General features: G+C 44.4%; 2 protein-coding genes across 5 annotated transcripts; one reads left to right on the forward strand and one right to left on the reverse strand.

Annotated features, from left to right (window-relative positions):
• The first annotated feature begins 546 nt into the window (after positions 1–546).
• On the forward strand, positions 547–2,381 carry RNASE1 (ribonuclease A family member 1, pancreatic). The gene is made up of 2 exons (XM_069597770.1): positions 547–836; positions 1,570–2,381. Exon 2 carries the CDS (start codon positions 1,595–1,597, stop codon positions 2,033–2,035), a length of 441 nt encoding a protein of 146 aa, XP_069453871.1. The 5' UTR covers positions 547–836; positions 1,570–1,594; the 3' UTR covers positions 2,036–2,381.
• RNASE6 (ribonuclease A family member 6) lies at positions 1,185–12,724 on the reverse strand. 4 transcript variants are annotated; one of them, XM_069597759.1, is made up of 6 exons: positions 12,454–12,682; positions 11,409–11,869; positions 9,699–9,942; positions 5,222–5,446; positions 4,654–5,078; positions 1,185–1,851 (listed from the first exon to the last, which is right to left on the reverse strand). In XM_069597759.1, the coding sequence occupies exons 2-3, from the start codon at positions 11,862–11,864 to the stop codon at positions 9,751–9,753; spliced, it is 648 nt and encodes a 215-aa protein (XP_069453860.1). In that variant the 5' UTR covers positions 11,865–11,869; positions 12,454–12,682; the 3' UTR covers positions 1,185–1,851; positions 4,654–5,078; positions 5,222–5,446; positions 9,699–9,750. The 4 variants fall into 4 exon arrangements, with proteins under 4 accessions (XP_069453860.1, XP_069453858.1, XP_069453857.1 ...); XM_069597756.1 differs by having other exon boundaries at positions 1,198–1,851; positions 4,654–4,763; positions 12,454–12,724; XM_069597757.1 differs by lacking the exon at positions 5,222–5,446 and having other exon boundaries at positions 1,192–1,851; positions 4,654–4,763; positions 12,454–12,724.
• Between the last annotated feature and the right edge of the window lie 4,468 nt (positions 12,725–17,192).

The raw sequence follows: 17,192 nt of genomic DNA on the forward strand, positions 1-17,192 counted from the left end.
CCCATAGGGTTGCAAAGTGAAAAGTGAAGTGAAAGTCATTCAGTCATGTTCGACTGTTTGTGACCCTGGAATTCTCCAGGCCAGAATACTGGAGTGGATAGTATTTCCCTTCTCCACGCATCTTCCCAACCCAGGTCTCCCACATTGCAGGTAGATTCTTTACCAGCTGAGCCACAAGGGAAGCCCAAGAATACTGGAGTGGGTAGCCTATCACTTCTCCAGAGGATCTTCCTGACCCAGAAATTGAACCGGGGTCTCTTGCATTACAGGTGGATTCTTTACCAACTGAGCTATCAGGGTCACAAAGAGTCAGATACAACTGAAGTGACTTAGGACACATGCATAGGCTATTTAGTGTGGAACACGGACTTGGTTGGAGCTTGAGCATCAGTGCTATTGTGGCTTTCTCTGCTGCTTTATAGAGAGAAAAGTTCTTAAAGGCAAAGGCTCACTATCCCCAGCAGCCCCCCAAAGAGGGTGTGCGTGCATGCTCAATTGTGTCTGGACTGTAGCCTGCCAGGCTTCTCTGTCGATGGACTTTCCTAGGCAAGATCTGGAGTGGGTTGGTATTTCCTTCTCCAAAGGATCTTCCCACCTCAGGACAGAACCGGAGTCTGCTGATAAGCAGGCGGATGGCTTACTACTGGGCCAGGTGCCCTGGGCAATTCCCCAACCTTTCCTCACATAACCTTGTTTCCTGTGGAATGAGACCAAGATGCTCCTCCCACCCTTCTTGGAAGCCAAGCCCCCTTTCACTGGTATAAGGTCCACACCTCTGGAAGAGGAGGATTGCAGAAACTGCCTTCTCACTCTCAGACATCAAACTACAGACCCAGGTAAGCAGCCCAAGAAGTGGTCTCAGGAGCTGCTTCTGCCTGAGGGTTTGAGAGGGAGGACCCAGGGTGAGTGAGACTAGCCTGAGAATCGGGCTGGGCAGACAGGGGCAGCGAGCAGAGTTGGGGTCAGGAATGGAGCATGCAACTGCAGAGCCCACGGGGTTGGAGGAGAAGCCTCCAGGTTGGGGGAGGCTTGACTCTCTTGTAGGAATATAATGGTGTCCTTCATGGTGTGGGGTCAGACACAGGATAGGGACTGAGTTTCCCTTGTGCTAGAGGACAACAGGGCTCTGTCAACTGTGGTCTGGATGAATACTGGTGGTTATTTTGGGGGTACAACTTGGCTTATTCAAAATCTGACTTATTTATTTAGTGGTTTATTCAAAAGGATCCCCTAATGAGCTGCATGAGTGCTGGGTACAAAAGTATTTTAATTTCCAAATGTATTTCATATCAAAAGACTTTCTGTAGTCAAAGACAGGACTGATAGGATTTTAGAACATTTTAGGGGTCACCACCCAAAGGGGAGGACGACACCTCTGTAGGGAGTGGGAGTCAAATGTTTGTGGGAAGAGTATACGTGAGTGTCTCCTTACCTAGAAAAGCTGTTAGGAACAGGGACATCTTTCTGGTCGACCGGCAGGGAGACTGTAAGCCAGGGAGGCTGCAGGTGGGAGCTGGGGTTCTCTTTCTAAGGCGATGCTTTTCCTCCTCTCCCCTTTTTCCCTGGCAGGTTTCTCCAGGGGAGAACGGTCATCATGGCTCTGAAGTTCCTGGTCCTGTTGTCACTGTTGGTCCTGGTCGGGGTCCAGCCTTCCCTGGGCAAGGAATCTGCAGCCGCCAAGTTTGAGCGGCAGCACATGGATTCCAGCACTTCCTCTGCCAGCAGCTCCAACTACTGCAACCAGATGATGAAGAGCCGGAACCTGACCCAAGATCGATGCAAGCCAGTGAACACCTTCGTGCATGAGTCCCTGGCCGATGTCCAGGCCGTGTGCTCCCAGAAAAATGTTGCCTGCAAGAATGGGCAGACCAATTGCTACCAGAGCTACTCCACCATGAGCATCACAGACTGCCGTGAGACCGGCAGCTCCAAGTACCCCAACTGTGCCTACAAGACCACCCAGGCAGAGAAACACATCATAGTGGCTTGTGAGGGGAACCCATACGTGCCAGTCCACTTCGATGCTTCAGTGTAGGTCTCCATCTGAGGCCAGAGCAGCAAGACGCACCGCTTCACCACAAAGGCACCTGCCTCTCCCCCCCGCCCCCCACCACCCCGCCGTGTTTCCTTGCCCTGGGGGCAATAGCTCAAGTTAGTTAGGGCTCTTATCTCTGTGCACCTTACCAGAAACACACATACAGGATTCCCTGGCATGAGGGCAATAACTCAAGCTAGTTGAGTCTTCTATCCAACCCACACTTGCTCCCCTGGCCTGCGTCTTGCCCCTGACGGTTTGGGGGGTGAGGAGTGGGTTGTGAGAAGGGACCTGTGTTAACCAAATCACTGCTTCTTTCAATAAAACATGCTTGAAACCACCTGAATTCCTGATGCTGTCCTCACCTGGGTATTTTTTGTGTGCTCTCTTGCCAGGGGTGAGAAGCGTGAATCTGGTTATCTGTGGTGAGAGGGGAATGGAATCCTTAAATGCCACCTCTTTTGACTTTTGGTTTTTACTGCCCTAAGATAATTCCTCTCCTTGTAGTTTCCTTGACACCCAGTATAAACGTGTGGGCGATTTTAGGATCTATAATCTGGGACACTGTCATGCTGGGTGAGCTGACAAGAGAGTGAAGCTCTCATACAAAAATCTCTGGCACAGAAGGAAAGAGCATGTGACCCAGGGGGAGACCCTGTTTGGCCTCAGGAGCAGAGGGAGACTATGAAATTTTGACCTAAGATTTCCATTTTCCTTTTTTTGAGGGAGCTATTACTAAATCAAAAAGATGGTCGTCTCTTACTTGCAAACATGGACTCCTTCATTCAGAAGCTGGAAAGGACCTCAGGGATCACCAAATGTGGGGAGGATTTCAAATAAGTAGATTTCAGCTTGTGGACCAACTCTAATTAGAAGTGCCTGCCTAGAATGTGTACAAAAATGCCTAGACAGTGATATGATGGAACAGTGGTCTCTACCAAAGGCTCCACAGACGTGAGTGTATATGTGCCACCCACTGACCATCCTTACCTAAAGAAAGCCCTGCCTTTTACAGAGGGAAACCTAAATCTTAGAAAGGTTAAGTGACCTGCTCCTGGCAGCTGCTAGTTACTGTCAGATTGAGATCAAACCCTGGGTGTCCTGGCCTTCCTGTCGTTGCCCTTTCTGCTACTGGAGTCTCCTCAAGGTGAAATCCCCCAGTCTCCCTCCTTCACTGAGAGCTGTGGAGTTGCAGCTTTCCCTTCCTGAGCTGCTGGGGGCTCTCACAGGTTCCCAGTGCACTTGGCTGCGAGCCTGCTCCCTTCTCAACAACTCTTTATTATATCCATTGAAAAGATTAGACTCGGCTTTTGTCACCGCTTAATCATTTCATCTGACTTCTTGTTTATGCTTGCATCTGGCTCTAGACAAGGTCATAGAACTAGAGAAAGATCCTTCTGCCAACCAGTTTGAGCAGTTCTGTCATCACGTGTACTACATTTATAAATGGTGGAGTTGATCATGTGTTTTTAGGTAAAATGAATGCTTAACCTTGGGGTCTCTGGGGGATAAGGGCAGATAGCTGATTCAGTGGCAGTAGGGATCTCACTCCTTACAGAGAGGATGGAGGAGGAAATAAAAAGGAAACTTTGTTTCTAGATCTGTTTTCTTTAGATAGAATTTTTCTTAAGTTCTTCTATTGTTTCCAAAACAGCAGTTCCTCTTTTTCCCTCCTCCTAGAGCTGAGAGAAGACTTTAGTGGAGGTTCGAACATTCACTTGGAGATTTGCTGCATCTATTCTGCATGGTCACCAGCTCTGACTACTGCTTCCCTGCAGGTTCTGGGCCAGTGGACCATGTGAGCCTCCATCTGGGGAATAAAGTGATAGGTGGTAACAGATGGTCTGGGTGCAGCCCTGCACAGCCAGGGAAACAGAAGGTGTGGGTGGGGGTGGGTTGGGAAGTGCTCTGAACAGGACACCGAAAGGGAAGCGATCAAGTCTTGTCCTAGAGACATCAGGCAGAGTCAAGGAGAAACAGCAGTTGTTGGGAGACAAATCAGAGATCTCTTTGTGGGGGACCTCCCTGGCAGTCATCAGTTAAGACTCCAGGCTTCTGCTGCAGGAGCCTAGATTCTATCCCTGGTCTAGGAACTAAGATCCCGCATGCCAGGTGGTGCAGCCAAAGAAAAAGGTTTCCCTTCTGTGGGGGAGTCTTGCTACCCCATAAATAAAGGGGTACAAACCTCTTCCAGAAGACTAAGCCAGACAGATTAATCTGAAAACTGAGGTGTTAACATGTGAAGATGGATGGGTATCTGCATCATGACAGAAATGACCATATTTAGTGATTCTTCTAAGAAAAGTTAAGTTAGTTAAGTCGCTCAGTCATGTCCGACTCTTTTGCGTCCCCGTGGACTGTAGCCCACCAGGCTCCTCCGTCCATGGGATTCTCCAGGCAAGAGTACTGGAGTGGGTTGCCATTTCCTTCTCCAGGGGATCTTCCTGACCCAGGGATCGAACCCAGGTCTCCTGCATTAGAGGCAGACGCTTTAACCTCTGAGAAGGATAGTGTTAATTTTCGGAAGATTCTTCAAACCAAACAAGCTCCATGAGTTCTGCATTCTTGGTGCACAGGTAAAATGCCTCCCAGCACACTCCTTGCTCCTGCAGTCTTACCTGTACCGACAGAACCACAGTGTCTTCTGCCTCTTTCCACAGGCTAATTTTCTCCTGCCTCTCTCTGTGGTAAATTTCCCTTCAATTCCAGCAGCCAATAGTCTTCCAGCCTGAAACAGATCAGTCAGCCACACCTTAACTGAGTCCTTCAATGAATGGAGTACAGGACCAGCACGTCAGGTTCTTTCTTTCCAAGCGCTGTCTCATCAGTATTTTGCACTTGAAAACGAAAGGTGGCTCCCAGTCCCCACTCTTGTCTCCTTAGTCTGATTCAGCCTTCCCACTCTTTGCAGAGCAAGTGGGAGCACTAGGGGGTGCTCATCTTCCTGTCTGTGATGAAAGGCACTTCAGTACTGGTTTGGGGAATTGATCACGAATGTGAGACAGCCCTCCATGGGCATGATTCGTGATGCATGGTGGAGGTCCTGGAGAAGGTACAGAATGAGAGTGAACTTCCTGTGGCCTAGACCGTGACACTCCTGCAAGCACTCAGAACTGTCCCAGGAGCTACTTTCTGGGGGACAAATCGCAAGCACGTCTGTAAAGCATTCAGTAAATTCCCACGTACTTTGGGTTTCTCTGTGGCTGTAACAAGCGTAGGTAGGATAGTTTCATCTCACTTCCTCAGTGCCTTTGAAATTTATTCAAGTTGTTGTGTGAATCAATGGTTCATTTCTTTTTATTGCTGTGGATGTTCCACAGCTTATTTATCCATTCACCTGTTGGACATTTGCACTGTTTCCATTCTGGGTGATTATGAAGATAGCTGCTTTGAACATCGAAGTACATATTTCTGTGTGAATTGGTGGAAGAATAAACACATCAATCAATAGGACAGCATAGACAGACCAGAGACATACCCACACAAATACAGTCAAATGATTTTTTAACATTTATCTTTGGCTGTGCTGGGTCTTTACGACTGCGTGCAGGTGAGTGGAAGCCACTCTCTCTCTAGTTGCAGTGTGAGGGCTCCCAGCTGCAGGGCTTCTCTTGTTACAGACTGCTGGCTCTAAGGTGCCGGCCCTCAGTAGCTGCAGCACTCGGGTCCAGCAGTTGCAGCTCACAGGCTATAAAGCAGGGGCTCAGTAGTTGCGGCTCATAGGCTATAAAGCAGGGGCTCAGTAGTTGCGGCACACAGGCTATAAAGCAGGGGCTCAGCAGCTGCGGCACACAGGCTACAAAGCAGGGGCTCAGTAGTTGCGGCACACAGGCTATAAAGCAGGGGCTCAGCAGTTGCGGCTCACAGGCTATAAAGCAGGGGCTCAGCAGTTGCAGCTCACAGGCATAAAGCAGGGGCTCAGCAGTTGCGGCGCACAGGCTATAAAGCAGGGGCTCAGTAGTTGTGGCACACAGGCAGCGGCTTGTAAAGAAACATGTTGAGGAAAGAACTGATTTTTTAAAAAATATCCCGTGTTATATTAATTTTTGAAGGAATTGCAAGACTACATGGAGACTGTAAAAACAGTAAGTACTGGGCACCATACTACTGAGTTTAGGTAAAATACCAGGCTTGCCATAGAGGCTGCCCACCAATCCTGAAAGCCCAAGAAAAGAAGATGGGATTCTGAAAAAGCAGAGCTCTATTTCTTGCGAGAAAAACAAAACAAAACAGATGTTCCTCCTACTCCTGAGTGACCTGATTTTGTTATAAACCTCCAGGTAGTCAACAGAACCCGGGGAAGTGTGCCATCATTTCTGATCTTATTTTCTCATCCTATTTTACCTCTAAGGCTCGTCTATACTTCCTGATACCACATTATAATCCCCTCTGTCTTTCTTCTAATCTCCTGTGCCTTCTTCATTGCCTGTACTGTCCCAGCTTCAAGGCTTCCACCTACCCAAGGTCTGACAGAGCAGATCCTTGTGGTGGGTCTAGAACTTAGAAGCTGCTATCTGTGAAATCCCCCAAACCACTGGTAGACACCACAAAACAGTTGTCCTAAGAGTAGGGAACAGGTTAAATTTATGCATTGTATCCTCACTTCAGAAAAGCTGTCAAACTGCATTTAAAGACCTAAACATAAGGATGCCTTAACAGATACAACTTGGTGACTAACCATCTCCACCATCGCTCAGTTCCTTGGGATGCTTACGAAACTTCTTTTTATAATCTCTTTTACAGCTTGAATTGTGTTCTCCCCAAATTTATATGTTTAAAGCCCTACCTTGTTGAAAATGTGAGATGCATTTGAAGTGAAGCGCTTTAAAGAAGCGAATAAATTAAAATGAGCCCTTAGGTGGGCCCTAATCGAGTGTGACTGGTGTCCTTATAATAAGAGGAAATTTGAACACAGAGAGCCACCATGGGTGCCAGACTGCTGTGGCAAGTCACTGTGGTGGGGTGGGGAGAGCAAGACAGGAAGTTGACAGCTGGTGAGAAAGGGGGCTATTTGAGGATTTTTTTAAAGAGGGCTAAAAAAACTTTCCTTGAAGCTTGTAATCATCCAAAAGGAAGATGGAACTACTTTTATGATATACCAGGAATTTCATTAAACCTCTTTTATATGTATGCTTGTGTCTGCATTAGGTCATTCGGGTCTTGAAACTGTTGTAGCCACGTGTTCCGGGAAACACACTCACTCAGAAGGACAATGCAGATAGTGGAGTGCAGTTGATTACACCGGCGGGCCCAAGGCAGAGTCTCCTCTTAGCCAAGGACCCCGACCAGTTTTTGTGGAAACCTTATATACCCTAAGTGTACTTGCTCAAACCCACCTCCCCTAATTCCTTGAAACTAGTCGGGACAAGGTAAAAGAAAGATACAATCAAAGTTAACCCATGATTCGTGTGTCACAAGACTAGATAAACAGTGGATATTTATCAAAAGGCCTGTGGTTGTATCCCGATAAACATAATGGAATTTACCACTTTGTTCTGTTACAGAGATAATTCTCATATTCTTTTAGGCAATTTCAAGTACAAGTCCTGAGGCTCTTTTATCCGGGGAGTCGGGGAGGGCGTCTGGTTTCCCATTGGTATGCCATTTCTATAGACACCAGGCACAAAGTTCAGAGTCCACTGGGAGGGTGACCACGTGTGTAGCGTAATGTTCGCAGCCTGGCCTAAGACGGAGTCCAGCTCTGTCTGTTTCCTCCTTCAAAACCACTCCAAGAACTAGTAATAATCACTTTCTGTTAAACATTCCAGTTTTCTTGTTTTTCTCCACTTAGCTTAAAGATACTATTGACTGGGTCTTTTTCACATTTCTGTACCTGGTGATTTTCAGGGTGTCAGACAGAGTGGAGTTTGGTAGATTCTATAAGTGAAAGTAAGTAGACATAATATCTTATCTTAGTGTCGACTTAAAAATTAGCCACAGCCTGAAAGTAGAGAGTGTTTTACTTGATGCGAATGTTTAGGACCCCTAGCCTGGGAGACAGCATCTCAGTAGCCCTGAGAGACTGCTTGGAGGAGGCAGGAGAGGGAGTCAGGCTATACACAAGTTTGCAACAAAGCAGACAGGCAGTCGGAACATCAAAGATGATTGTTAAATAAGGAAAAGCAGATATCAAGTTAAGGGGTTTAGTGTTCTATGTGTGGGAGGGCTTCCAAGGTGGCGCTAGTGGTAAAGAACCTGCCTGCCAATGACGTTAAGATGTAAGAGACCTGGGTTTGATCTCTGGGTCTGGAAGATCCCTGGAGAAGTAAATGGCAACCCACTCCAGTATTCTTGCCTATAGAATCCAAAGGACAGAGGAGCCTAGCGGGCTGCAGTCTATAGGGTTGCACAGAGTCGAACATGACTTAGCAGCAGCAGCAACCTACGTATGTATGCAAGATTCTGAGATTATTGAAGTCATTCCTTGCATATGCATCTCAGTTATCTGGGGCCAATATCCTGCATTTTTACAGAAATGTTCTCTTCTTGAATTCCCTTAGATCACACTGGAGGGCTATAATCACTGATAACTATGACATCCTTAAGTTCCTCATGTAGGGAGTGGTGCTGCTTGTTGGCATGACTCATAAATTCACATTTAGGGGCCGGAATCTCAGATAGCTGTGGCACTTCTTGCCCACCACATGGCAGGAAATATTTGATTTCATGTTAGTAAATGAGGCGTTGATTATCTGCACAGGTAAGTAACTTCCACAGGTAGTAAATGTTTGTGCTGAAATTGTTTTTTAAATTTTTATTTTGAAATAATTTCAGGTGTACAGAATGGCTGCAAAAATGATACAAAGAATACCTGTATACCACTTGTCTATGTTCTCGAAGCAGTAACATCTTTCCTATTTGCTTTACTGTTGTTGTTTAGTTGCTAACTTGTGTCCAGCGCTTTTGAGACCCCATAGACTGTAGCCCGCCAGCCTCTCTGTCAGTGGGATTTCCCAGGCAGGAATACTGGAGTGAGTTGCCTTTTCCTTCTCCAGGGGATCTTCCCAACCCAGGGATTGAACTTGCGTCTCCTGCATTGGCAGGCGCTTTAGCTTTACCACTGAGCCACCAGGGAGCCTCATTTGCTGTATTAGTCACATATTTATGTACAGATATACAGTTTTTCCTGAATGTTTGAGAATAAGTTATGGACTTGTTGCCCTTTTTCCTAGGAACACTATACATTTCCTAAAAACAAGAACATTCTTTTTACAAGGGTTGAATATAAGTATACTTATCAAAATCAGGAAATTTGCACTGAAACTATACTATTATCTAACCTGCAGACTATATTCAACTTTCATCAACTGCTATCTTTAACAAAAGAAAAAAAAAATTGGTCCTGGAACCAGGCTTGGCCCTGGGATGCCACTAGAGACATGGACTCTAAAACCCCTCGGGGCTTCCTGTCTTTTGAGGCTCATATCTTTGTGGGGCTCCCATATGTACATGTGTAACTAACATTGTTGTTTTCTTCTGCTAATCTGTCTTTTTATTACAGAGGGATCTAGGCCAAGAACCTAGAAGGGTTTGTGGAAAATTATTTTTTCTCCCTTACTCCTAAGACCTAAATTCTTAATCCCAGTCCTTCAGTTTCTAAATCAAATACCTATTCCAGGACACAGCTTCCGCTCAAACAAGGGTGTGGGCAGGTCAGACTCACCAGTGACAGACTGAATGGGCCCTCCCAGAGGACCTGGTCCAGGGCCTGTCCGTCACAGCACTTCCTCCTCACAGCACTTCTGCCTCTGGCACCCACGCATCCTCTGCCGGGGGCATCCTGTACTGAAGGCTGTTGGAGCCTCCCTGGACCCTGCCTCCCAGCTGCCAGGAGCAGCGCAGCACCGACTGCGACCACCAGGAACGCCTCCAGACACGGCTTCCTCCTGCTCCACGACGGCCACGTCCTTCATGATGGGTGATTAGGAAATAAGACACACAAGTCGAAAACGAGGTACAGATGTCATTAGGGTGAACCGCACGCACTTTCTCTTACCAAGCGCTGGAAGCCGAGGTACAAAGGGAAAGAAACCCTATGACACATGATATCATAGCAGGAACTGCGGCAAAAGATCAGGCACCCGCCGGAGTGAGCAGTGTGTCAGGAGCCAGAGTCTAAAGGGTATGATGAGTCTGACCCCTCAAAGGGACAGCTGAATGAATGTCACAACTCCCTTAGGCTGATTAAACCTCTTGTTACAGTAAACAAAGATGTATATGATTGAAAAAGAAAAAATTTGTTCCAAAACCCCAACGGGTAGAACAAAAATGTGTTCAGTCTCCCAGTGCTTCCCCCCTCGCACCCCCTCTCCTCCGTGATCGATACTTTCTCTCTGTTCATTCTAGTGGAGAATGGGAGACTTGACTCTAAGGTTACTGTGGATTATTATCACTATTATTTGTTTATTATTATCATTTTTGGTTGAGCTGGGTCTTTATTGTTGCTCACCAGCTTTTTCTAGCTGCAGTGAGTGGGGGCTACTCCTTGTTGCGGGGAGCGGGTTTCCCGTTGCAGGGGCTTCTCTGGTTTAGTAGCACAGGCTCTAGGCACAGGGGCTTCAGTAGTTGGGGTGCATGGGGTGAGTTGCTCTTCGGCATGTGGAATATTCCCGAACCAGGGATTGAACGCGTATCCTCTGTACCACCAGGGAAGGCCCCTTCAACTATTTATATTTAACACATTATCTGATTAAATATAGAAATAAATAGTTAAGATCTAGGGTGCCTCAGTTACCAGTGTTAGAACCTGTGTATGAAATGCCGTTAGCACTCTGTATCAGTGCCACCTCCAACAAACACAGACAATTATTTCAGGGGAAATATGTAAAGCTATGAGCAGAGTTTGAGGGCATGTTGAATTTTCTTGCTCTTTAATCCCAGAAACACAAGGAAGAGGGACATGGCAGAGGCCCCAGGTTGCTAAATAACCTCAAAGTTTGCCTAGAGCCAAAGTAGTTCTTAGAATGTTGGCAAATGCAGGCCTAGATAGCTCCAGGCTGGCATGACATGAAAGGGATCTCAAACATACTTATACACACACTCATTATAATGCAACCAAAAATGGTTTTATTGCTCTGAACACAATAGAGCAAAAGTTGGCCAAATTCCTAAGGTTAAAAATATGGAGGTCTGGACCCTCCTTTACCCTTTTATCTACTACCTTCCTTCAAAATACAGAGCTCCAAAGCAGAAAAGAATCTGACTTTTTTTTTTTTGTTCCAACTCTGGTCTGGTATCCTCATCACTCTAATTTTTCCAATACTCTCCTTTTTCCTTCTATGGGAACCAGGAAAATCAATAAGAGACAAAAAAAATCAGAGGAGATCATAAGAGAATTTGTGCTGAGCGAGAAGCAAAGTGATCTTTAAACAACCTTATCTAAGTGTACAGGAACCAAATGATAAGGGGGGTCGGTCTTCTGAGGAGGGTCACAGGCAACAATGAAGAACTTGTACTGGGCGTCGTCATGGTAGCGGCAGTCAGGATACCTTCCCGCAATGAGATTGCACTGAGTCAGGTTGACAGGCTTTGGACTCTGGTGACAGTTGTGCCGGCCATTCTTACAGATGATGTTGGGCAAATTACAGACAGCAGTCACATCCTGGAAGAAGTTGTGCAGAAAGGTGTTTTCAGGTTTACAATGCCGAGTGTAGTTATTGACACCACGCATTGCCGTGTTGCATTGGAGAAGCCTTGGCTGTATGTGCTGAATTTCAAACCAGCGAGCCTTGGTGAGACCTTTTGGCACAGCACAAAGTGGGCACACTGACCACCACATTCCCAGCAGCAATAAGAGGAGAGAAGAACGTCCCAGAAGATGTGGCCCCATCTTTTCTGTGCAAGGAGAGAGAAAATAGATCGTAGCAGTAGAAACAATAAGAGAGAAATTATTGCTCATAACCATTCAGATTTTTACTCTGCCTTTTAAGATTTCATAGCTCCTGTTTTTTTTTTTTTTAACCATCTTCTTTTTCACTTGAGTCTCACAATTTTGAAGAAACTAAAGCCCAGTGAGGAGGAATTTGAGGTAAGACAACTTTTACTCTGGTAGATCTTGTTCTCTTTGACCTGCCCTCGTGTGTTTGATGCTGCCCATGTCAGAAACCTTGTCTCTTCCCAGGACTTCCCTGGTGGCCCAGTAGCTAAGACTCTGAGCTCCCAGAGCAGGGGGCCCAGGTTCAATCCTTGGTCCGGAAACTAGATCCCACATGCCACAACTAAAGATCCAGCATGCCGCAATGAAGATCAAAGATCCTGCATGCGGCAACAAAGACCCAACGCAACCAAATAAATAACTAATTTTTATAAAGGAAAAGAAACCTTTTCTCTTGCTTCCTGAAACATTTATGCTCCTTCTATTTGACCTGGATCTCCCAGTTATCTTCACTGCCCACTCTCTCCCCAGCTGTGGGGCTTACCAGGTCTCCACGACGGGGCTCCAGCAGCAGTAGTTAGTCCCAGGACCAGAAGCTTTTGTCTGTTGTTCTCCTCCCAGGCATGCTAGGTCTGCCTGCGTGGGGAAGGATTCTGAACCCTAAGAAAGAGAAACCTAGAGCTTGGAAGATGAATTTCTTGTGGATGAAACACTTAGATTTTCAAACCTGCTGTTTAAAATAGTATCAATTACACTGTAGACATAGGGAGAGTAAGCTTATTTTAAAAACAGTGAGACTCAAAACATGAGGAACTGATCACTTCCTGATATGAAATGGTGTTTCCTTCCTTACTTGAACTTCATTTTTTTTTAATGATTTCAGTTCCTTAGGAGAAAATATACATGAAAATCTGATGTAATAACTGCCACATCCTTGGTATGTGAATTTCAACAACAGACTTGAATGAATTATTCATTTATGTGTATGCTTTTTAGGCCAGCTACTGGGCTACTCTGATTCATAAGCTCATGATAGAGATAGGTTAATGGACTAATACATAATATATTAATAAATATAAGTAGCACTTACAGCTGTGATCAAGGTAACTGTCTGGAGACAGTAGAAAGGAGGTAATTTTGGAAGGCACAACACCTGCTCTGAGTTTCGAGGATTAATTAGAAGTTAGATAAAGAAGATGGCAAGGGCATCCCAAAGAAGAAACTGTGAGAAGAGACCCATACATATGAAGCAGGGCACATTTAGGGTATTTGCCTGTTAAACCTTTTCGTACCTTTTCCTTGGGGCTGCAATATCCTTATTCAGAACCTATTGTCTCATAGAGGACTCACATAAAAGTTTCCTACATGGACTCTTTGCCTTTAGTCTCTTTTGCTTCCAATCCATTCTACATATTACTTCCAGATTAACCTTTCTTGAACATAAATGTAACAGTGAAACACTCTTGCCCAATACTTTGAATGGCTCAAATAATCTTCAGGGTAAAATTTAGTCTGTTTATAGCAAAGTTACAGGATGCAAGGTTAATATACAAAAATTGATTGCTTTTTTATATACCAGCAGTGAACAACTGGGATTTGAAATAAAGACACTAACATTTCCATTAACACCAAAGAAAAATGAAATACTTAGGTGTAAATCTAGTAAAATATGTACAGGATCAATATGAAGAAAACTATAAAACTCTCCCTGGTGGCTCAGACGGTAAAGCATCTGCCTGCACTGCGGGAGACCTGGGTTCGATTCCTGGGTCGGGAAGATCCCCTGGAGAAGGAAATGGCAATCCACTCCAGCACTCTTGCCTGGAAAATCCCATGGACGGAGGAGCCTGATAGGCTACAATCCATGGGGCCGCAAAGAGTCGGAAACGACTGAGCGACTTCATTTCACTTCACTTCACTTCACTTCATAAAACTCTGATGAAATCAAAAGAGGATATAAATAAATGGAGAGATATTCCATGTCCATACTGAAAGAAATCAGAACATGTCATCCCCAAATATGGCTCTTTGACATAAAAATTATTTTGCATTGAAGGCAATTAAGAATCATGAAGTGCAAAACAAGCTTCCCCCTTTCTGTCCAAAGGCAGAAAATAAATTTTCCTTTTACTGGAGAGAGACTGTCATCATCCCAGTGAGGACACCAGTGGAATCTGCAAATGAATCTCAAAAACTATCTTTTTAGTTACTTCTTCACCATTTACTATCCAGTGATAGTATGGTGAAGGGGTATACTATCTCTGGTCCCTGGTATACTATCCAGAGACCAAACCCCTTTGTTCTGTCAATTCTTTACAGAGGTATTGTTTCTTTGTCCAAAGGGTATAAAAGCTTCCTGCTGTGTTCACATATTTGGATTTTCATTTTCTTGTGAATGATCCCATGAGCATGTGAATATTTAATAAAATTTGTATGCTTTTGTTCTATTGGTCTTTGTCAGCTGAATTTTCAGACCCAGCCAAGGAACCTAAGAGTGCTAAGGAAAACTTTCTTCCCATACAATGACATTATGCACTTGCCACAAATGTGTACAGCAAGAACAAATCCTAGTGTAAATTGTGGACTTCAGTCAATAATAATGTATTTTAAAAAATAATTTTATTTATTTATTTGCTGCATCTGGTCTTAGTTGCATCATGCGAACTATTTTGTTGTACATACAGACTTTCTAGTTGTCACGTGTGGGTTCTGTAGTTGCTGCGCCCAGACTCTGGAGTGCACAGGCTCAGGTGTAGGCTTGATTGCTCAGTGGTATGTGGGATCTCAGTTCCTGGACCAGGGATTGAACCTGGGTCCACTGCATGGCAAGGTGGATTCTTAATCACTAGGTCATCAAGGAAGTCCCAGTATTAATGTATTAATACGATTCATCAATTGTTACATAAGCACTACAGTAAAATAAAATGTTAATAATTTTAACATTTGTGAGAAATATCTTTTCCTTCTATGCTTCTAAATTCTCAGCTGGGGTCCCTGTAACAAAAGACAGATTAATAAGATAAAAGCATACAAATTTATTTAGTATAAGGAACATAGGGAGACTTCTAAGGAAATGAAGACCCTAAGAAGTGATTAAACCTAAGCATTTTAATGGTAGGTTTGACAAAAAGTGGGAAGACATGGATAGATGTGAAAGAACAGAGGTACAAGCTAAGTGTAGTAAGAAAGGAGAAACTTCCAAGACCTATCCATCTAGATCAGAGATAAAGATGCTCTTTTCCCCTTAGGCATAGGGAGGGCTCCTCTCTCATGAAGATTTCATGATCTGCTTCAGAAGGTCAGAAAATCCTTCCTGCATTATCTTCCATCTCTCAAATTCCTTCAGCTTGAAATATTCCATAAGCTACTGTGTGCACGCCCAGTCATGTCTGACTCTTTGTGACCCTATGAACTGTAGTCCACCAGGCTCCTCTGTCCATGGAATTTCCCAGGCAAGAATATTAGAGTGGGTGCCTTTTCCTCTTCCAGGGGATCTTCCCCACCTGGGAATAGAATCTGCGTCTCCTACGTCTCCTTCAGTGGCAGGCATATTCTTTACCACTGCACACCTGGGAAGCCCTTAATATGCCAGGGTGCCATATTCAGTAGTGACATGTCCTGAATCTCATCAGATGCTCCCTGTGCAGGAAATGGACCCTGGTGATTGGCTGGGCCCTTCTGCCGGCCCTAAAATTCTAAAGCAAGTTCAGGGCATCTGATAGGGTCTCTATTATCTATGTTTTCTCCATACCCATGCCTCACTGAGAAGGGATTAGGTCCATGGCCTGTTATTTTGTATATTCTATTCTCTAGACCTTTATTTGATTGCTGACTGCAAAAGTAACAGTCTTGAAGCCCTGTCCTAAAATAACAGATCAGTCTTCAATCTAATAGTTACTTATTATAACAATTATCAACCATATTCAGACCTTTAGAACGCTCCTTCTCTCATGGTTGCTGATGTATTTCTGTGTCAGGCATCCAGCCAGTGATGACCAGAACAACGAGTCAGAGGCTGATGCTAGGTGATGAGTTCCAGGTTCCTTTGTGAGGTTTAGTTTTATTGTTTCTGTGGAATTGAATTCCTGACACTCGAGATGGCCTTCAACTCTTAGCTCATTGGTCAATTTGGGCATATGATACAGTTTCTTCTTTGGCCTATTGCTGTATCAGACTATTTCTTGTGATTTCCTTCTTCCTTTTCACATCAGTCATAACGATCTCTATACATTTTCTAAACAAGATGCTTGCTCCTTGGAAGGAAAGCTATGACAAACTTGATATATTAAAAAGCAAAGATATCACTTTGCCCACAAAGGGCCATATAGTCAAAGCTATGGTTTTTCCAGTAGTTATAATATGGATGTGAAAGTTGGACCATAAAAAAGGTTGAGTACCAAAGAATGGAATCTTTTGAGTTGTGGTGCTGGAGAAGACTCTTGGGAGTCCTTTGGACAGCAAGAAGATCAAACCAGTCAATTCTAAAGGAAATTAGCCCTGAATATACATTGGAAGGGCTGATGATGAAGCTGCAGCTCCAATAATTTGGCCACCTGATACAAAGAGCTGACTCATTAGAAAAGACCTTATTGCTAGGAAAAATTGAAGGCAGGAGGAGAAGGGGACGATGAGACAGTTGGATGGTATCACCAACTCAATGGACATGAACTTGGGCAAACTTGGGAGATACTGAAGGACAGGGAAGCCTGACACCCTGCAGTCCATGGTGTCTCAAAGAGTTGGATACAACTTAGCAACTGAATAACAACAATAACAGAAGAGAAAGTTGTCCAAGACTTGGAAATGGACAAAAGAGATCACTGGGAGTCTTTTCATTTAGCACCAGGATTTGTCTAGCAGACCCACAGTGGGTGAACAGACACTGTGAAGGTGTATACCTTTGATTTGCAGAACAGACATAAACTTATAAAATGATAACAGTGCATCATTCCTGTTCATGGTGATGCAAATGAATTTTATCCAGCAAAGAATATACATTTCTGTAAACTAAAGTCACATTTGAACTGGTTTTTGATTGTTACTGACTTCCTTATTGCTGATGAGTTTAATAAATTGGGTTTATTTATGAGCTTATTCAATGACATGAATTTATTATTTAGACTTTCTTGATAGCCACAATTTTAACTTTTAAAAAAATTATTCACACTTCACAGTTTTACAGGTGTTATTTCTTTTTCCTGGACCATCCTTTCCAACCTAGTCTGCTTGGTTGCTTACCCATCTTTCTAGACTGTGCTCAAATATCCTCTCCTCCGAACTTTC

Source organism: Ovis canadensis, chromosome 7, assembly GCF_042477335.2.
Source record: "Ovis canadensis isolate MfBH-ARS-UI-01 breed Bighorn chromosome 7, ARS-UI_OviCan_v2, whole genome shotgun sequence".
NCBI classification, from domain to species: domain Eukaryota; kingdom Metazoa; phylum Chordata; class Mammalia; order Artiodactyla; family Bovidae; genus Ovis; species Ovis canadensis.

Coding starts and splice junctions, on each gene's coding strand:
- RNASE6 (XM_069597759.1), bottom strand. CDS start 11,864: ATGGGGCCACATCTTCTGGGACGTTCTTCTCTCCTCTTATTGCTGCTG. Junction 9,943..11,408: donor TTCCTGTACACTTAGATAAG/GTTGTTTAAAGA, acceptor CCCATCATGAAG/GACGTGGCCGTCGTGGAGCA.
- RNASE1 (XM_069597770.1), top strand. CDS start 1,595: ATGGCTCTGAAGTTCCTGGTCCTGTTGTCACTGTTGGTCCTGGTCGGG.